We start from the raw sequence: 22,664 nt of genomic DNA on the forward strand, positions 1-22,664 counted from the left end.
AAAGATAATGAAGCCACAGGCAGAGCTAGAGAAAGAAAGAGTTCGAATATTGATTCAGAATAATAAGTATCTCACCTCATTCATTGGAAGTATTTAGGCCTCATATGTATAGTTATACAACAGTTTGGATTTCATGGTGAAACCACACAAGATCCCATCAGTTAGCTCGTTCACCGAAGCCAAACGCAAACACCAATTCAGGAAGGAGATTGAAGAGTACTTGGAGCAGTTGAGACAAATTTCCACCAAGGAGGATTTGGAGATGAACAGATAGAACATGCAGAATTATATCGGTGGTCCTGTCCAGTATAAAACAATGTTGCTCTTGCTTGAAAGGGATGTTAAAACAGGCTCCAAGTCATTGTACCCGGATGTTATGGAGGCTAGAGTCTACTTCCAGCTAGACACCATCAAGCAGTTTTGTCAAGCATCATAGTGCTTTGTCTTGTTAAGCTGTCAAGTTGTCTCTACCTTATTTTTTCTTATATGGGTACAAGTGTAAATTGTAATATTATTTGTAATTATGTTGTAAGTGAAATTCCAAGTGTCAATATTGGAATATGAAGAGTCATGATGTAATGTAATAAGTCATTGTGTAAAGAAGTTGAAGAGTCATGAGGGTAGTCCAAAGGTCACAAAGGGGAGTTGAAGAGTCACCTCCTCTTGTTATAAATAGAACCTTATAACTCATGTAAAAGGATTTTGGGAGCCAAGCTTTTGGCTAGGCGTAGGCTTAGAAGGAGCTTGAGAGTATTGTGAAGAGCCTTGGCTTCTTTGTAATGTATAGTGAATATACTTCTTTAGAGGAGCATGTGTTCTTGACTTTAATGTTCCACTATTGGGGCCAATGGTGTATGTATGAATGGAACTTTCACTTACAATAAAATCAGTGTTAGAACGCTTTCATGCATATGTTGTCAATATAGTAGGACTATTCTTGTTGTATTTGCAATGTATGTTATTTAACTTACGCTTATGATTATGAACTATTTCGTTTGCATGTTGTTGTATTAATTCATCAATTTAACTTATGGACTATTTTGCATCTTAGCTTGTGATGCCATTACGCTCGTGTGTTCCTTTCAAGATGCGTACTAGTGCAGGCTTCCAAAGGGTGCACTTACTTTTCCGTTTGTATGTTGGAACCTTCATGTCTTGCACTTGACTTTCGCAAGGTCACACACTTGCTCTCACACAAAGTTACCATACTTCACTCTACGCGTTTTCGCAGTGAAAGAATAACATTACCACCCACTGTTGGCACTCCTACTCCAAACGGTGTGAAGTCTAGATGGGACTTCATATCGGGGATATTCCCCGAATGTTGGTGGGTCCAACACCGTGAACAAAACTGTACGCCATGTACTTCAAATGGTGGGTATTGCATGTTGTCTTTTTGTCCAGAAGGGTTTAAATCTCATGCTATGGTAGGTCTTTTTTGCCAATTTCGATAGTGAAGAACCCAAAAATAGTTACCAAATTAGTATAGTTTGTCAGAAGAAAAAAATGGTTGTCTATTGAGGCATCAAATTTTCTTGGACGACAAAATATCGTTAGAATCCAACCATAAAAAATATGACTGTGGGAGTGCTTGAATCCTGCTTTTGATAGTGGAAATAGATTCAACACCATCAAAAACCCTTGAGGCACCCAAAATCTTGAAATTTGACAATTGTAACCTAGATTTTCAAAAAAAATTGTTGGATTTTATCAAAATCCTATCGGCGTTTTCATGGTTTTCCTAGTGAAATTTACATCTAGTTAGAATGTAAAAAAAGCCATAGTAAAAAACCCATAGCTAAACCTTGAACCCATAACTAAACCTTAATTCCTTTAAATAACAAATAAATGTTGTTGGACTTAGCTAATACCAAATTAATAATACAATGTACCACATGAAAAAATAAAGGTCTCTTTTGCCCATTTCGATGGTGAAGAACCCAAAGAAAGATAATTTACCTCATAGTTTGGGCATCGACAAGAGTTCCATTGAGTAGAGATTCAAAACTAGAAGGGTGGTCAACAATAAACGCTAACCTGTTGGGGAAGGGAAACACTATTGATGAGTCAAACCATGGAAGGCAACGAATATAAAGAGAGTATCACTAGTGTTGTAGGCTCAGCGTTTGATTACACATATCATCGTCTAACTTGGTTCTAAGATGTAATTTATTTCACGATGACGATTTTCATTGGTTTCATAGATGAAATTAGATTGGTTATAAAAAATGGCGAGACATCCATTCTCATGGTATAAACACGTTGCGATGCAATAATTGTCAAGCTCTCACAATTACTCGCAAAAGAAGTTGGGAATTTGTTTGGCAAACACAATTAACCATTGTCGTGCCATTCAAGTTGTAAATGGCATGTAATGTGCAAATATTACGCCAAAATCACGTCTCTTTACTATATATATATATATATATCAAGTCGTGTTTATGGAGGCGGAAGAATTGTCTGGACAGTCAAAAGTGGTTGGAATCTGGGTAAAAAAAATTCAAAAAATCTTCCAGTAGTAGTGTTTGAATATGGTGGAAACAGGTTCAGCACCATCAAAAACCTCTAAGTCACCTAAAATATTGAAAGTTTGAAAACTATAACTTAGATTTAGAAAAATTCCTGCTAAATTTTATCAAAATATGACCAAAATTTCCATAATTTTCAAGATAAAAAAACAGTTTGATCAAACTACCGTTATATATATATAACAATATTACATTACATTGCAGTGAGAACTATTTTTTAAATAATTATAAAAACAAAATTTAAAAATAATATATAAAAGCTGTAATCAAATATTTATAATTTGTTTTTCCAGGGTTTAAAAATGAAGTTCACTTTAGAAAATTTGCGTATTATTAAAATTATTTTGATCAATTAAAAAATGAAATCAATAAAACTTAACATTTTGAACTTTATTCTAAGTTTTTAAAAATAGTAATTTAATAATTTTTCGTTTAAATAAAATTTTTATAACATGGAATTAAATTATTATAAATAAATAAAAATATATTAGAATAAAATTTAAAAAAATGCTCACTATCTTACGTCTCTGATCGAAATTGGTTTTATATATAGGTGGACCTTTTTTTTCAATATATATTAAGAAATTTAATATAATTAAATAAATTTTAAATTTTAAATTTTAAAATTAAAATATAAAATAAATAATTAATAAAAAAATTGAATTTTATTTTTTCAAAATAATAATAATAAATAAAAAATATTATTAAACTAGAAGGTTAATATCTTTAAATACTAATTAAATATTACCTTTTTAAATTCTAATTAAATATAACCTTTTACATGGTGAACGCTCATGTTGGAAATTTTGTCATGTATAACTTATAATTTTCACTACTTGTTTTTTATATCTTTACACAATCTAGTGACTTAATATCATGTCTTTACACAATCTAGTGGCTTAATATCTTTTACATTAAAGAATAAAATCAATTAACTCTTTTTCTACTTTTAATTCCTTTTAACAAATATATTTATGCATTGCATGCACATGAGTGCATGGTTCAGCGGTGGGCTGACGGCTTACTCCCTCCCCGCCCAGTTTTGATCCGCTATTGTGATGCTGTTGTGCAGCGTTTATGTAATATTGTTGTTCTTCAGGGAACTAGCCACCCCCTTTTAAAAAATATTTATGCGTTGCATTCATGGAGAACTTTTACTTAATAGTTAAAAAGTGATTTGGAAAAAAAATTCCTAAATCAGAGAAATTATTAAAGTAATGTAGCGTAAAACTAAAACTAATATACTTAAAACTAATAAATTATTAAAATAATGTAAATTTCTCAAACTATCATAAAACTAATATACTTAAAACTAATAAATTATTAAAATAATGTAAATTTCTCAAACCATGGTAAAACTAATATACTTAATAAAAAAAGGGTGGTTATTTCAACCCTGCATATCATCAACTAAATATAAGCAAAGTGAATCTGATCTTCATGATTACCTAAAGTATTATTTAAAGTTATATTGTTTGACCGTTAGAAAATAAATATTGTATCTAAATATAAAAGGTAGAAATGGGTGGGATAAATATTGTATTTAAATATAAAAGGTAGAAATAGGTGGGTCATCCTTATTTGGATGGTAAATATTTTAAAGTCTTCCAAAATATTCCCAGATAAGTAATAGCGGGTGGAGCTGCTGTATAACATAAACATTAACTGTGAGTGAAACTGCTGTATAACATAAACATTAACTGTGGGTGGAGCTACTGTATAGCATAAACATTAGCCAGGCACAACTTGGTGTGGGTGTGGCTATTCTATATATATAAACATTAGCCTGGCCCGCTGCAAGGTTGTCCAAAACATTCCCATATAATACAAGCATTGGCTGAGCACTGCAAGGATGTTAAAAAAGCCGTAGTCTAAATAGATTTTTTTAGCATTGAAAATTATGGAAATTACGTCTCTGAAAATTATGGAAATTTTGGCAAGATTTTGATAAAATTCAATAGAAATTTTTATAAATTTAGGTGTTGAATCTATTTCCATGACAAAAAACATGATTTAAACACTACTACAAGAATTTTTTTACTATGATTCCGACCACTTTTGACCATCCCGACAATTCCTCCACCTAAATATCCTTCTTTCTTAAAAAAATCATCTCCATATTATCCAAATACTGGCCAAGCCAGCTGTAACGCTGTCTAAAACAGCGACCAAGACAGTGACCAAGATACGATGAGTACTATTGGGCTTGACAAATGGGATTTCCAAATTTTGCTCGAGTAGCATTGAAATCAAATAACTTGCAGTGGACACTCCAAATTTTGCTCGAGTAGCATTGAAATCAAATTACTTGCAGTCTTTAGGAGAGGCTCTTAACAACGCAATTTTTTCGGTTATGGTCTCAAACAAATAGCCTTTTAATTTAAATGCTTGTATTAACGATATGTTTTATATAAGATGCTTTAATCAGACAACATTCGTCAGTTAATTCTTGCATCTCAGTAACCAGGTCCAGATTTCCAATTAATACGAAAGCACCACAGACAGTCATAATCTATGAAAACGCTCACAAACATTGTTCAGAGGCAGAGCAATGCACAATAACATATAATAAACAGCAAATAAAATGACCACAGAATTCTAGGGTGTAGTGAATGGGGTATTGGAAAGCTTGAATCTCTTCTAAACTTAAAAATAATGGGTGATTGATATGTACCGCGCAGTAATGCATTCAATATTGTCATGACATAGATGTATACATTAAATTTGAAATTATTAAAATGGCGATCAATATATACCTCTCAGTAGTAATATATTTAATGGATCGGTCTGTACCTCACAGTATAAGTTTATTTAATGCTGCTACCACTGAGAGAGAGAAAATTTTAAATATTTTATTATTATTTTAAGCCAGTGGAAAAATTATAGTAATTTAATTGTCAAATCAATAGTCATGGGTTATTATTAGCAAATGTTATTGGAATGATCATTGTTATTCAAAGAAAATCACCTGAAATTATCTATTGTGGTCAGTAATGGGTAGACTTTCACTCCTCCCAGATGCTCTGAGTACTGGACAATTAACCTATTTCTATTTCTTAATATTTAAAAAACTCTTATAACTAAAAAACAGTTTAAGACATACTCCTAACCCAAAATATTCTACCAATGTTACCAGAAAAACTTCATAGGAATAAATGTGCTATTTTTCCCAGATATTTTTTCTACAATTTCGAATACACTTTAAAATATATTTCATGCAATGATCTATATTCGAGTAATACCAACATTAAATACTATGCTGGATCAGACTAAACTAGCATTGTTCTCTTCCAATATGAGCTCAAATTTTCTTTCCCTGTGTTTAATTGAATGTACAGTGATCTTGTTCATTATCCAATGGAGGTAGGGACCCTAACCACCCAATTCGCCTCCGTGAACTTACATGGGCTACCACTGCCTACAACAGCAAAGCGCTAAACGACAATATTTCCTAACCACCCAATTCGCCTCCGTGAACTTACATGGGCTACCACTGCCTACAACAGCAAAGCGCTAAACGACAATATTTTCACAAACGCAAGAATCTGAGTTGCTTTCTGTAGTTGTGGTTGAAAAGTTACAAAGAAATTTTCAAATCTTATTCTCTCCAGTGGAAGCAAATGGCGATTGATGAGCTAAGCAAAGGAATAGCGAGCTGTATGTGCAAACTAATAGCTTGGATATCCGAGCAGGGACATAATCACTGGTTCAACATGGATTTTCACAATTTACTTCAAACTGTGCCTGGAACATTCACTGTAGTGGCCATTGGATTTTTGACTCTCACATTTGTCTTCTTCTGGATATCGCACAAGAGAAAGTGGAACAGCTGCATATTGCCTCCAGGACCCTATCCATTGCCAATCATCGGCAATCTCCATCAATTGAAACTTCCTGCTCACCGTACTCTTGGAGACCTTGCTCAGAAATATGGTCCCATTATGTTCTTGCGCTTGGGCTCTGTCCCTACCGTTGTTGTCTCTTCATCTGAAATGGCCAAACAGTTTCTCAAAACCCACGATTCGATATTCACAGGCCGGCCTCTAATGGCGGCGGGAAAATACCTCGGTTACAATTACAAAGGCATTGCCATGGCTCCCTGTGGGGATCACTGGAGCCAAATGAGAAAAATATGCGCTCTGGAATTGCTGAGTGCGAAAAGAATCAAGTCCTTCAAGGACGTGCGAGAGGAAGAGGTTTCTGCGATGATCAGTTCTATTTGGGAGGAGAGTGAGAGAGGGACAAGAGCCGTGAATATGAGCAATGCGAGCTCTGCCCTCGCCAACAATATAGTTTGGCGAATACTGGCGGGAAGAAAATTTTCTGAGAACGATTTGGGGGACAATAGCGAAGGGTTTAAGGATCTGGTATCAGAGATCTCAACTACGTTAGGAGGTTTTAACATTGGGGACTTCATTCCTTACTTGGATTGGCTTGATCTGCAAGGTATCAAAGGGCGCATGAAGAAGGCCGGCGAAAGATTCGATGCATTCGCTGAGAAATTAATAGACGGCCACATTGAGCGTCGCAGGGCGATCTTGAATGATCAGGCGGATGCAGAGGCAAAACCTGTTAAAGACTTGGTCGATGTGCTCCTCAATATGGCAGAGGCCGATAAAAGCGAGATTAAAATCACACGGGAAAAAATCAAGGCACTTGTTCTGGTATGTCTCTATAGTATACTATATTATTAATTGAGAGCACTGAGGGACAAGATGCACTTTCCCGATTACAGCTTATCAGAGTTTGGAAACAAATTTGATGGTTCGGATTACAGTTCAGGTTTTTCTGTGATTTTGGGTTGGTTTGGAAATCCCAAATTTCTATGGGGGCATGGTGAGAATGTGAACTGAACCATGATTAAGGTGGAACTATGATCTGTCTCTGATCCGTGTCAATCTAGATAATCGTGCTTTGGAGATTGTTCTATGTTTGTTTCAATTGCTCTTCGTGTGATGCTGAAGAAATATATCATCTTTGTATATAGTTTATATTGTATAAGGCATATAGTTTGCGTGGTTTTAATGGTTAAGATCATGTGTTTCTCTCTAAGAGGTCACATGTTCAAAACCAGAGAGGTAGAGTATGTATGCCTGGAGAGGTAGAGTATGTATGCCTGCGTAGACTTAGTAGTCAAATCACTGTGTAGAGGTGGCTCTCTTGTCCCACAAATAAGGGGTATCATACACCAATTTGGTCTCTGGCTTGGCCCCCTTGTCCCACAAATAAGAGGGTCTCATACACCAATTTGGTGTCTGGCTCTCTTGTCCCACAAATAAGGGGGTATCATACACCAATTTGGTCACTGGCTTGGCCCCCTTCTCCCACAAATAAGAGGGTCTCATACACCAATTTGGTGTCTGGCTTGGCCGTGACCTTAAAAATTGGATAATACAAATTATTTTTCAATTATAATTAGTTTTCCACAATACCCAATACCCTCTTCAAAAGCCTGCGTTTTTTTGTTTTTAATTGCCCAATAGTAAGTTACATACTTATATGCGCATCTTGGAATTGTTTTTCCTCACATCCTTTATGGGTCTCTTGTCCCACAAATAAGGGGGTATCATACACCAATTTGGTGTATGGCTTGGCCCCCTTGTCCCACAAATAAGAGGGACTCATATACCAATTTGGTGTCTGGCTTGGCCGTGACCTTAAAAATTGGTATTTTTTCAATTATAATTAGTTTTCCACAATACCCAATAGCCTCTTCAGAAGCCTGCCTTTTTTTGTTTTTATTGCCCAATAGTAAGTTACATACTTATATGTGCATCTTGGAATTGTTTTTCCCTCACATACTTCCTTTAAAAAAACCGATATTAATTTCAATAGACCAAATATATGTTTGCGTTAAAATTGTTTCCATAACATAAATATTTCAGTGTAGGAATCAGAAATAGTGTTATCTTTTTCACCTGGTTTCAAATCCCAGAGACACATTTTTAGCTCATTGTGACAAGGTTCAAGGAGTAGGCTCCCCCATCTTCATGGAGTCTCAACTCTTGCTAAGTCATAAATTCATGGTATATCTGACTTATGGGCTGTTGGATATACTCTTGATGTTATAATGGCAGCAGACAAGTTTGATCTTGGACCTCACCCAGAGTATTCCAATAAGTTATGGATTCACTATGATAAAAGAAAAAAAAGAAAAAGATAAATGTTGTAAGCACCTAGTGAATCTTTGGACATGTGAATATGAAAATTCATAAATAGATACATAACCACCATCGATTAACAATACGTCAAAAAGTTAAACTTACACTAATTTATTGCTGCACCAGAAAGCAGCAAAACAGTGTACAGCTATTTTTTAATTCATAATCTTAACATGATTTGTAACCATAATTTCAAGTGCTTTTCTTAAAAAAAAAAAACCAATATTAGTTAGATAGGCCAAACATATGTGCATCTTGAAATTGTTTCAACTATGTAAATACCTCTATGTTACAAATTTCGATTTCGAGACAAGGAAAAAGCCCATTATTAATTAGATAGGCCAAACATATGTGCATCTTGAAATTGTTTCAACCATGTAAATACCTCTATGTAAGATTTCGAGACAACATTAACCCATTGAATATGTTACTCTTAGGACTTCTAAGTGCCATGTTACTCTTAGGACTTCTAACTGCCATAACCCTGTGGACATGTAAGTCTGACTCCCAAATAGATTCCATAAGCACCATCTGTTAGGAATAGAATTTGGGTCAAAGAATGTAAACTTACACTGATTTAACGTTGTACTAGGGCTTAGCAAACAGTGTACAACTATCTTTTAATCCATAATCTTGACAGGGTTTGAAGCCAAAGTTAACCCTCAGACATGTCACTCCTATGATTTTTAAGTAGATGTCGTAAACCTATCTTAAGAACCATCTGTTAGGAATATGATTTGGGCCAAAAAAGGTAAACTTACACCGATCTACCACTGCACCAGAGCTCAGCAAACAGCATAGGTCTATCTTTAAATCCATGATCCCCGGAAATAAGATTTGGGCAAAAAGAAAAAAAGTAAACTGACACCGATCTACCGTTGCACCAGAGCTCAGCAAACAGCATACGTCTATCTTTAAATCCATGATCCCGGGAAAGACACCCAAGTAGATGCAGTAAACACCCCAATTAGATGTCATAAGCACCATCTATTAGGAATAGAATTTGAGCCAAAGAAAGTAAACATACACTGGTTTACCACTGCAACACAGCTCAAGAAACAGTGTGCATCTATCTTTTAATCCATTATCTTGGCAGGAACCCCTAAGCAAATGCCACAAGCACCATCTATCATGAATAGAATTTGAGCCAAAGAAGGTTAACTTACACTGATTTACGACTGCACACAGCTCAGTAAACAACGTATATCTATCTTTTAATCCATAATTTTGGTAGAGATCACTAAATAGCTGCCATATCTATTAGGAATAGTATTTGGGCCAAAGAAGGTAAACTTAAATTGATTTGTCATTGTACCACAGCTCAGCAAACAGCGTAAATCTCTCTTTTAATTCATAATCTTGGCAGTGTTTGGACACAGAGCTAACCCTACCAACATGTCATTCTTAGGACTCCAGATTAGATGCCATAAACACCCTCTAAGTAGATGCCATAAGCACCAACTGTTAGGAGTAGAGTTTGGGTCAAAGAAGGTAAACTTACACTCACCGCTGCACCACAGTTCATCAAACAACACACATCTATCTTTTAATCCATAATCTTGGCAGGGTTTGAAGCCGAAGTTAAATCCGTCCAACATGTCATTCTGAGGACTCCTAAATAGATGTCACTTAAGCACCATCTGTAGGAATAGAAATTGGGGCAAAGAAGGTACACTTACTGGTTTACCGCTGCACAACAGCTCAGTAAGCAGAATACCTCTATATTAGAATCCATAATTTTTGGAAGGGCTTGGAGCCACAGTTAACCCCTACTTGTCACTCCTAGGAGTCCTAAGTAGATACAATAATCGCTCCTAAGCAAATTCCGCAAGCACCAGAAACTTACACTGATTTACCACTCCACCACAGCTCAGCAAACAGAAGACGATATATTTTTTCATCCATAATCTTGGCAGGGTTTGGAGGCAGAGTTAAATTAATAAGACATGTCACTCTTTGGACTCCTAAGTAGATGCCATCAGCACCATCTGTTATGATAGAATTTGGCCAAGGAAGATAATCTTACACTGATGTATCGCTGCAACACCGCTCACCGCTCACCATACATCTATCTTTTAATCCATTAACTTGGGAGGGCTTGGACCTAGAGTTAACCCCTCAGACATGTCATTCGTAGGACTTCTAGTCCTAATTGGATGTCATATGCACCATCTATTAGGAATAGAATTTGGGCCAATTTGCCAAAGAAGGTAAACTTAATATTGATTTACTGCTGCACCACAGCTGAGCAAACAACATACATCTATCATAATCTATAATCTTGACAGTGTTCAGAATCAGAGTTACCCCTCCAACATGTCACTCTTAGGACTACTAAGTGATGGCATAAGCTCCCTTAAGGAGATGCCATAAACACCCTCTATTAGGAAAGAATTTGGACCAAAAAAGATAAGATCACACTAATATACCACTCCACCACACCACAGCTCAACAAACAGCATACATCCATCTTACTGCATATTCATTTTAAACAGAGAGGGTTGCATATCTCTCTTTTTTTTGGTTAATGTTAAAAACCAGGTTAAGAGGTTTCTGTACTAGTTCTTGAACTTCAGCCCATCTTACATTTTGTCACACTTTCATAAGAAAAGAACAATTCTTATATTGTATTCTGACAGGACATATTCGGCGGTGGAGCAGCAGGGACATTTACCACAATAGAATGGGCAATGAGTGAGCTGCTCAGACATCCCCATGCAATGAAGAGATTGCAGGAAGAAATCGAATCGGTAGTTGGCAAACATCGCAAAGTAAATGAGTCAGATCTGGCAAGCATGAAATACCTCCAATGTGTAGTGAAAGAGACGCTACGATTATACCCAGCGGGGCCACTGACGCTTCCCCGCGAATCTGTAGGAGCTGTCACTGTAGCCGGATACTATATACCTAAAAAGACACTACTAATGGTGAATTTGTGGGCTATAGGAAGGGATCCCAATGTGTGGGGGGCAGATGCTTCAGAATTCAAGCCTGAGAGGTTCATGGAGGAAGAATATATAGATTTTACAGGCCAATCAGATTTCAAGATGCTTCCCTTCGGGGCTGGAAGGAGAGGATGCCCAGGCTATGCGATGGCTATTCCTATTGTTGAGCTTACATTGGCTCAGCTGTTGCACATTTTTGACTGGAGAGTTGAAGGTGATCCGTCCCAGCTGGATATGAAGGAAGCATGTGGAGCTTCCATGCCAAGACAGGTACCGCTCTTTTGTTTTCCAAGTTTGAGGCTCCCTAATTTTTATTGTGCCTAGTCTGTTTTCGATAATATAGATATTTGTAGGGTTTGAGTTTGCATAGCATGGGTGGATGTACCAATTTAAGACTAAGAATGAGTCTATGTATGTGAAAAAGATATTTTCCAATTATTAAATTGCACTATGTTTCATTAAAGATACTGATATAAATAAAATTGTACTAATGGTAAATATTTTACTTTTACACAATGAGAGTTAAAAAATAACTAGACACAGGAATTGCTCGGAAAGTTATGGAAATTCCGGTCATATTTAGAGAAAATCCGCCAAGGATTTTTGTAAATCCGAGTTATAGTTGTTAAACTTCAAAATTTTAGGTGTCCTTGACGTTTTTGATGGTGTTGAATCCATTTCCACCATCAAAAACACGATTCAAACACTGTTTCTACAAGATTTTTTGAAATTTTTTTGCTCGGATTTGGGCCACTTTTAACTGTCTGGGCAATTCCTGGCCTCCTTAGACTACTCCTTAAGAAACCATGTGGTGGATGTAACAATTCAAGAATAAGAATGAATGTATGTATATTTCTATTTGTATATAAATAAGATAATTTCCAATTATTAAATTGGACCAGTTTCTCATTGAAGATACTAATAAAAATCAAATTGCAGTAATGGTAAATATTTATATAATGTTAATGAAGCAATTATTGTTGACATGGTGAAATACTACCATATATGCAAGAATGGATTTATTGATGGCAATTCTAAGGATAAAAGGAATTTTTGGTAAAATTACATGTTAATATTGATATGGAGTGTTATATTTGTATTTTGCATAATATATTAAACTATCTTTTGTTTAAAAGATTTCAATTTTTTAGAATCTTGAGAGTCTTTAATTTCTTTAGAGAAGAGAGTTTTCATGAAGATATATTGAGTGAATATTTCAAGTATAATTGTTGTTTATTGTTCTAAATCTTTCAAAGAAATATCTTTTTGCTTCCCATCATGTAAATGAGTCATATGGGACTAGTTGATGGTGTACTAATGTTTGTAGTTTGTGTATGATGAGGTGGCTGGTTCTCTAAGCTATGTTTTAAAGTTATTTGAATGATGGCAAAATGTTGACATAGATTGCTTATTAATTAGTCAAGGTTAAATTTGTGTTGGAAGATCATTTTGGGGCTGGACTTGTGGGACAAGTGAGCCCTTATTTGACTTGTTTTAGGTACTATTTTTTATATCGAAGGAGAGACAAGCCAGCATTAAAGATGGGTTCTCAAGTTCTATTGATGTTTACATCCTTGTTAGGGCACTATTATGAGATTAGTGTTTCCTTTGTCACTATTTGCATTGGAAAAGGGTGTGCTTATTTGGGATTTGTGCATGTTGATAGGGCATTTTTATTAACATATTTCTTACCATGTCTTTTACACTATTTTAGGTCCTTTTCTCAAGGAGAAATAACTAGTAGAATGGTGCACTTACCATATGACTTTATGGAGGGCATTGATTAGAGAAATTTTAGACTTGTTTCTACATTATTTTTCACACTTTGTTATGTAATCAACATATGGAAGGTTTCTTCTGGTCAATAAATTGTTCTTGGTTTTCTCCCAAAACAATATGTCCATGGATGTTGTTAACCCTAGATACAACCCAAGCAAAGTTAGGGTTATTCTGAGCATAATATGAAGTGTAAGCTATGTCAAGAGTTTTGTAGGCTATGAAGATAGAGATAAACCCTAGTGTCAAGGCTATTAAGAAGACACTCTATAGTTTGATCCCTCGAGTAAAGAGAAAATATAAAGAAGAAACCAACAAAACACTCAAAGAAACATTGATATTCATTGTGGACAAATTAAATTGGATTAAACCTATTATTATCTAGTACAAAAAAAATATATTAAGGGATTAGGGTATGTGTATATTCAAATCCTTCTTAGTATAACCCTAAAAAAAACAATGTAAAATGTCATTTATCAATTCTTTTGAGGAGATAGTTGAGTCCACATACTAGTGGATACTACCACACCAAACAAGTATAGGTGTAATTGGGACCTTGATAAGGTGATATTCCATTACTCAAAATTCCTTCTTTCTGACAATGAGGAATATCATACAATCAAGGTCCCAATTAAACCTATGTTCATTTGGTGTGGCAATATTCATCGGTATGTAGGCGCAACTGCCTTCTAAGAGGTTTTGGATGAGACTATATATATACATACATATGAAAGGAAAATATATGACCTAAAATTAAAATAAGTTAATTATTATAAATATATATCTTAACTACTATGTTATTATATATTTATCCAAGATAGCTAGGAGAAAATTATATGTTTTAGATACAAGTAGAAGATTAATTACTGAACCAAAGAAATAATTCATATAATTCAACAACTAGTGAAGCACAAATACACTATATTAATGTATTTAGAATAAATAGTTACTATGAATTAATACATGTATTCCTATATCAAAATAGCCTTTGCTATAAAATTTATTGAAATAAGAAAGGAATTTCATGCATTCAAAGTGAAAACTTAAATTAAACAATTACGAGAATGTAATCTAGACAATCATAAGTTCACATAAGCAACCTCTGCAACAAAATTTTGGCCTTCAAATGCTATAAAAGTAATCATATCTGAGGTTGACAAAATTTTTAATTACCAAATGGGAGTAGAAAATGTGGACAATGATGAAAATTCAACTTCTAGGCCTTAAACTAAAAAAATTAATCAAACAATATTTAATAGTGAAGTGGAAGTCAATGTCTTATGTTCACTTTTCATGGATTCTTTTAGAAGTGTTAACATCAAGAAAGTTTTCAAGGCATACCCACAGATCACAATAAGAATAAACAACTTTAATCACCAAATGGATTCTCATTAAGGGATTTTGATGTCTAAATGTGCCTCCTAGGGAAAATAATAAAATAAGGGCTATGAATTTTAAAGGAAAATGAAAACTACATTTTTTTAATTGCATTTTTGGCTTATCTCCTTATAGGTTTGCTCAAATTTCAATTGTGGGAACTCGTCAGATGAAGAATCTAATTTTGCAGCCAATGAGTACTCAAACTTAAAAATTATTAATAAATTTGTTTTCTTTTTCTCACTACAAAAATATTTACCCCTAGAGATGAATCATCATCTTAAATCCTATTGGTTCTTTTAAAATTGATTTTGTTAGTACATTTTTCATTTTGAGGCCCAATTTTTACTTCAAAAGTCCCCTAACGATAAATATTTTAGAAGACGCTTGGGTTTCAATTTGATCATAGTGGACAATTGTGGACAAATCATTGCTAGCAGGATTTCTAGATAAAATTTGTCAAATGTTAATTTGCTAAAGCATCACAAGTAGGGTGTTCATTTCGTGAGGCAAGGCATGCATTTCCTAAGGTATGATGTGCATTTGTTGAGGCAGGGTAAGCATTGTCTAAGGTAGCACATGCATTTCCTAAGATAAGGTGTGCATTTGTTAAGGCAACGTCTCTTGAGATAGGATGTGCATTTTCTAAGCCAAAACAAATAAAAGAGTGGTTTGGTCAAACCACATCACATTTGTGAGTATCTTGTCTTCATGTAGGCCTATTGATCAAGTTTACTTGGTCAATGTTATAAATGTTACAATATCCCACCTCTCCCTTAGTTATTTACTCGAAATTATGGGCTCCCTAAATTTTAGATCTTTGTCAACTGATATAAACTCAAACTATTTAGAGCTTATAATGACAAGACATATTGACAAGTGTTGAGCGCAAGAGACAAAAAGGTACTAGTTTATTATCTTTGGCTACGACTCATGTGTAATAAGAACCAAGCTCTATTATTACGTACACTTTTAGAGACTAAGAATTTATCATTGATCTAGATTGCAGGGTGCACAAGGCCAGAACACATTTTTCTCTTGCAAACTCTTTAGATAAGTTATTAACTTAGAATTTCTATTTCCGATAAAGACGAACAACTTTCATCACCAACTAGATTCTTTGAAGGTTTCAGAAGAGGATTGGGGTCCAATTCTATCATAGTGGACAATTGTGGATAAAATCATTGTTAGTAAGATATCTAAATAAAACTTGTCAAAAATTATTTGTTGAAGCATCACAAGTAGGGTGTTCATTTCCTAAGGGAAGGCATGCATTTCCTAGGGTAGAGTGTGCATTTGTTGAGGTTGGGCATGCATTTCTTGAGGAATGGCATGCATTTGCTGAGGCAAGGCATGTATTTGTGGAGGAAACATTTCTTGAGATGAGTGTGTATTTCCTAAGCCAAAACAAACTAACAAATGGTGTGGAAAAACCACATCATGTTTGTGAGTATCTTGTCTACATGTAAACATGTTGATCAAGTTTACTTGATTAATGTCCTAAGCATTATAGTCTCAGAACTCTCCCTTGGTGTTTCTTTTTTTACACTATAAATTTGGATCTTTGTCAACTAATATATAATCAAACTATTTAGAGTTTATAATGACCAGAAAATACCAACAAGTGTTGAGATCAAGAGATAGAAAGGCTTTAGTTTATCATCTTAATCTACCACTCATGGTTTTATCATTGTAAGTAACATTATGGCAATTCAGATGCTTGTCCTAAAATAGATTTTGAAAATGTTCTAGGCAAGTCGAACTTCTAAGGAAACTATAGAGGAGTGCTCAAATTTTATTCTAATACTAGAAATGGTTTGTGATATATATATATATATATATATATATATATATATATATATATATATATATAGTATTCAAAACCAATTAGTTCGAATCATAAACTGGTCAAATTGGTCAGTTCATTAGCCCATGCCATCAAATCGGTTGAAAAACTTGGTTATCTAAGTAATCTTACTGTTCTTTTTGGTCTAACCAACCATAAACCGGCTGATTTATGATGGAATCGGTCGGTTTTCCCATAAATTGGTCGGTTTATTGGCAAGTTAGCTACAGACCCCACAGAACACAGTTTTGTGAGTTTTGAAGTTGTTTTGAGGGAAATTTGGGGAAACAACCCCTTTAAGAAAAGCATACCTCCCCTCTCATTTGTCTCACACATCTCAACCCTAGCAACAATGGCAATTAATGGTAATGTTAAATTCTTAAAATAAAAGTGACATTTCCTTTGTTTTCATTTTCATCCTTTTACTTAAATTTTTAACATTACCATGAAACGACCCAGGATGTTTGAGAGTGGTTTCGGCCTCATTGGATTTCATATGGAGAAACTAGAATTTTAAATTTCAGTCTAAATTCAACTGACTTAATGGTTTTTAGGATTTCATGGTTTGGGGTTTGCAATGTTTCCATTTGATTCTATCATGCCTGAGGGTATGAGATTGGAATTTGATCAAGAGCATGAATCCCTTTAAGAACCTTGATTTTAGTGGCATTGATTGTTGAACTTTGTTGATGTTGGTGGTATTGATTGTTGAACTCCTCTACCTTGGCCTTAACAAGAATATACCCTTCACTCAAAGGAAAACAACTGGTTGGGCATGCTAAGTTTTTTCTACCACATTACAAGGTTGAGGAGGTGAACCCTTCACTCGAACCAAAATCATTGGTTAGGCATGTTAAACTTTTTCAATTTCTATTATATTATAAGGTTGAGCAATCCAAGTCTGAAGAATTTGAGCTAGATAATGTTTATGTATCTCTTGTTGATGATCACATTTCTAGTAGCATTAAATAAATGATGAGTTTCATGAGTGATCATGTTGATTAATGATTTGTAGGTTTGATGTCTATTTTTGTTGTTACTACTACCACCACTACTAAAGTTGCAGAGGAGTTTTAGGTGTCCTCAAGCTCTGAGCCAAATTATTTATGTAGCTCATGTTGATGATCCCTTGTCTAGTAGTTGTGATGAGGAGTGATCATGTTGTTGATCACTGATATATAGACTTATAGTAGGCTAGTGGCCCCATAGCTTCTAGCATTGTTTTTGGATTCTAAAGGTCATTTAGAGCCTCATTGATCATGTATTTTGTTGCACTTGGTGCTAATTTGACATATTCACCTTTACATGGTATATAGATGAGCAAACCTTGCATATTTTGTCTCTATTGGTTTGGAATCATGGTTTTAAATCTTAAAAATAGTTTTTTTCATTAAAAATGAAGTATTTCATGTTTTTTTTAAAACACCGATTCATTGGGATCTAACTAGTCCCGATTTGATAGGTGGGTCGATCCGGTCACTGGTTCCAGTTCTTAATACTATGATATATATATAATCCATTGGAATATTATTTGAAAGGAAAATTAGCCTATATATTCAGAGGAAAATAACATCATGGTTTGGAGAAAACATTTTGTCTTCTTTATTTCTCCTTGAAATGACTAATATTAGTTCTATTCCATAGATTTACTCCTTTAACTGCATATTCCCATGAATCCATTGATAGGCTAAGGAATTGACCCTTCCTTCTCCATCACTTTATACCTTTTGTTAATCACTCAACCAATTTTGCTAGGGCTCCACTCTCCTAGGAGATCCTGTAGTTATGATGTTTGGGGACATTACATGTAAACTCCAACCTTGATTTCTCTAAGAAACCTAACAATTCCAACTTGCACTTAAATTGTAATTGATTTGACCATTTGATTGGTGAAGTGTGAAGTAAAGGCTTTGGAGAGATTTTGACGTGTTGTTAGGTCATTAGATCTCTATGATCTATAGGGAAAACCCCACTCGAGTCAGAGGAGTGTTGGAAAAAAGCGAGAAGAGGGTTGGTGAGGTGACAATGGCCCCCTCTAAGGGGTAGTGGGTCTCGCACTTGAGCTTTTGGACATTATCTCTATAAGTGAAATATTATGTTGTAACATAGCTATAAGTGGAAACACTTCTGAGGCATGTTCAAACCATCATGTTAACCAAAGTTAGGTAGGGATCCAAACATTAATTTTGGATGGCTTGGTGAATGATGGTTCTCCTATCATTTGATATAAGTCAAATCAATTAACGTCTACTGGTGTTGTTGCCATATATAAGGCACATCATCTTAGTTTAGAAATATTTTGTTGTAGTAATACAATACAGGAACGTATTATAGGTCAAAGCCCTAATTAGAGCAAGAGTAGTTTTGAAACATTAAACTTCCTATGAACTATGATTCTAGTTAACATGGAGCTATTGTGAAGCATAATGATCTAGGTGGATATTGGTGGCCACCCACCTATTCCACTAGGACCTCCAGTTTTCATCAGTTTCCTTTATTATAGCACAATTTACTATTTTTAGTAGTTTTTTTAGGTCTTGAACTTCCATAGTTTTTTTTACCCCCTAAACGAAATGTTTTTGAGGTCCATAGCAAGTCTGTTGGTTGGTACATGCATGCCACAAATATTGTAGTACTCAGAGAGACCTTTCTAACAAGGTATTGTACACACCAAACATAGATCATATGACCAAGTTACAACCCTGGGAAGTTGGATGTCCAACTAACCCCAATGGGGCCCACAAACTCTTGGAGTTCCATCTCCGCGGGTTAGGATTTTGGTTGTTTAGGGTTTCCCCTTTGTTCAATAATGAAAAGGCCCTTGAGCCTCATTGTAACATAGTTCAGTGGCATGTAGCTGCCACATCTCTTCTTAGAGATAAGCTACCATCGCTTGAGCTAGTTTATTTCTGTTCTGTATGTAAGCATCTTTCATTTCTTTGATATTAATGAAATGAAGATTTATTCCTGTTGCATCTCCATGTTTATGTTTATACTTGTATTATTTTTCGTTGCTGCATAAGTATGAATAATTATGTACTAGATAAGTCAAAGATGTGGCAAAATAATTACTTTTACTAGGAAATTCACTACAACAAATATTTTAGTAACTAGATATCTATTCTAGACATCATCAACAACTCCAACAACTCATGCAAAGCAGAAAATAATGTTTAAGCAATCAATTTCCCCATTGGTTGTATCAATCTTCGTCGCATGGATTTTATAACCTTTTTCATACAAGTATCCCACCATAGTAGATGGAAGTGATGAGTTATAACTCACCTCTTTCACTAAGTATTGAGAAACATTACATTGCCAACATTTTGAATTGGGTCACTAGTGGTTTACTTACTAGATGTTTGATGGTCCCAAATCTAAGTCTGATGTTTGATGGTGAATATATTAGGTCTCCAGGAATTTGGAATATCTCTTTAGTTATCTCCCTAGAATATTCACAATTGTCAAACCATGTATCTAAGGATATATGGGAATTAAATTGATCCTCACATGATGTCATTTGAATGCTTTTAGGTACATTCCTATTCTTGACTTCCCATATCTTTGTTTTGTCAAAAGAAGCTTGACCTTCTTTCTAATCTTTTAGTTGAGATTGAATTTCATTAGAAAATTCAAGCAACTTATCACATCATTGCTTTATCTCATTTGGTTTATTTTAAAATATTTGTTGTAATCCCAGAATTTAGAGTTGATTGTTATAACAACTTTAAGGAATTAAGAACTACCTTGTTTTGCTTTTAGCTCTTCTATGCAGCCTAAAAGTGGCCTCATAAGGAAAAATAATAAAATAATAGTTAAAATAATAAAACAAGAGTTATGAATTTTGGGTGGAAAAGAAGAAATCTTTTTTTTTTTTCTTTTTTAATTGTATTTTTGGCTTATCTCCTTATGGGTTTACTCAAATATCAAGTGTAGATGCTCATTGGATGTGGAACTAAATTCCACATCCAACGAATACTCATTGTGCATACTTTTGAGAAGACCACATTGATAAAAATTGAATATACATTAAAAAAACGTGTTCAAAAAGTACACTTAAAAAGTATTTTTTCTTCTTTTCCCTCCAAAATATTTACATGTAGCTCTTTTAAATTTAAAGGATTTTGATTGATTTACTTATTATGACATGGAAATTTCATGGGCACTTTTAGGCTGAAATTTCCTCTAATGAGAATATTAATTTGCTTCTAATACTTACCAATAAGTTCTTTCAACTATAATTTTTGTTTCCTTTAAAAAACAACCACATGTTTTCAGTGTTATTCCTTAATAGATTATGTCTCCTTTTTATGAATATTTTCTTCCATTGCCACGTTGGTATTATGCTTTTCAATAAGTAGATTCACTTGCTCTTGGTGTTTCTTAGTTCATACAATTTCTTTATTTTTCATCGAACTCGACAGTTTTGAGACTTGTTCTTTCTCTGTCCTTAGTTTGGTGGTGAGTTTAGTTATTAGTCATTTGCTTGCATCAATGAAAGCTCCTAATGAATCAACAAAATCCTCAACAAAATCCTCATTATTCATATGTATATCATTCTACAATATTACTGACTCCTTGGAAGTTTCCTCAAGTTGTCCTACTTTTCTCTTTTTAACTCTTATTTTAACAATAGTTTCCTTTTGACCTCTAAAATATAATTACTCAAAGATATCATAATATCCTAAATAGGTTCCAAAGTGTCTAGGTTCATTATTGTAGCTAATGATTGAATAGGGAGAGCACTTATTAGGTTGGTATCATTTGTAGAAGACATAGTTAAAGAAGATGAAAATATAGGTCCCATGCATTGAGTGGGAATACTTGTAGTGATTGTTTCAGTAATTTTCGAAGAAGTTTGCAAAATTGGATCCTTCTAAACATTAGTAGATAAATTCTCTTTCTCCTAATCCTATCTATCTTGATTAACATTCTTTGTACTTTCATTGGGTCTCTTTTCTCCTTGTTCTTTCTGCTTTTGTTCTCTCTTTCTTTATTCCTCCACTTCTTTATCTTATTCTTCAATATATTTATCTGTTCTCTTGGTATATTCTCCTTTATTTTTCTCATCATTTTCTTTGGTTTTCTCATCATTTACTGGTTGGTCACTTTATATGGTTTGAGAAGAAGTATCTTTTGATATCTCTGATTTTTCTTTGTTAGTAATATAATTCAGAGTAACAGTATCTCCTTGTATTTCATTTCTCTCTTTTAGAATGCCAATTCTTATATTAATTCGACAAGTTTGAAATTCATAATCCTCTGAGTGTTATTTGATTCCTTAAAACATTTTATTAGTGTCTTCATAACTTTGTGCCTTCCGGAAATCCTTATCAAAAGGAGAATGCTCATGAAGATGAGTTTTAAATTTGATTGGAGAGTAATGATTTTTAACATACTCCTTTTGGGTCATGTCTTTTGAGTCTTTTCCTATGCTAACCAAATTGATTCAAGTTTCTTTTCCTCTTTTGATGCATGTTGGGCATTTAATAAAGAAAAAATTCCCACTGGAAGAGGAAAAATTAGCCAAATTCTTTTTTGATTTTTTTTCCAAAGTGGCAATAATGCCATTAATTATAGTTTGATAAGCAAATTCCTTAAGGACTAACCTTCCACGAACATACCTAGGAAGAAGATGAGGGGTTGCCTCACGTCCATATACTATGATATAGGAAAATTCTTCATTTATAAACCAATCCCATACTTCCCTTCCTAGGTATATTTCAAGGGGGTGGGGGGTGATTGGTTTCTCAATATGATATGTAAAGGGACAATAAAGTGATTACAAATTTCATAAAATAAATCTCAAACCCCATATATATATATATATATATTTTGAGGAGACCATGAAAAGGGATTCTTATAACAAATTGCATCTATGAGTTGACATGAAAAATATTGGACATTGCCCTAGTGGTGTTTCCTTTAACCTTCTAATTTCTTGCCGTAAATTGGCTAAGAGAATATGGGCACAACTAAACCTGGTTCCATTCTGAATGACTTGATGAATGACAAGGACTCATTTTAATTT

General features: G+C 34.3%; 1 protein-coding gene across 1 annotated transcript; it reads left to right on the forward strand.

Moving 5' to 3' along the window:
* The first annotated feature begins 6,021 nt into the window (after positions 1–6,021).
* On the forward strand, positions 6,022–12,394 carry LOC149202705 (cytochrome P450 750A1-like). Its single transcript, XM_089403222.1, has 2 exons — positions 6,022–7,192; positions 11,329–12,394. The coding sequence occupies exons 1-2, from the start codon at positions 6,149–6,151 to the stop codon at positions 11,956–11,958; spliced, it is 1,674 nt and encodes a 557-aa protein (XP_089259348.1). The 5' UTR covers positions 6,022–6,148; the 3' UTR covers positions 11,959–12,394.
* Positions 12,395–22,664: the final 10,270 nt, after the last annotated feature.

The sequence above is a fragment of the Pinus tabuliformis genome, chromosome 2_1 (genome assembly GCF_031772625.1).
Source record: "Pinus tabuliformis cultivar Carrire ecotype Pingquan chromosome 2_1, CPIR1, whole genome shotgun sequence".
In the NCBI taxonomy this organism is placed as follows: Eukaryota; Viridiplantae; Streptophyta; class Pinopsida; order Pinales; family Pinaceae; genus Pinus; species Pinus tabuliformis.

Excerpts from the sequence above, each read along its gene's own strand:
- LOC149202705 (XM_089403222.1), top strand. The coding sequence starts at position 6,149 with ATGGCGATTGATGAGCTAAGCAAAGGAATAGCGAGCTGTATGTGCAAA. Across the intron at positions 7,193-11,328 it reads AAATCAAGGCACTTGTTCTG|GACATATTCGGCGGTGGAGC; the intron begins GTATGTCTCTAT and ends GTATTCTGACAG.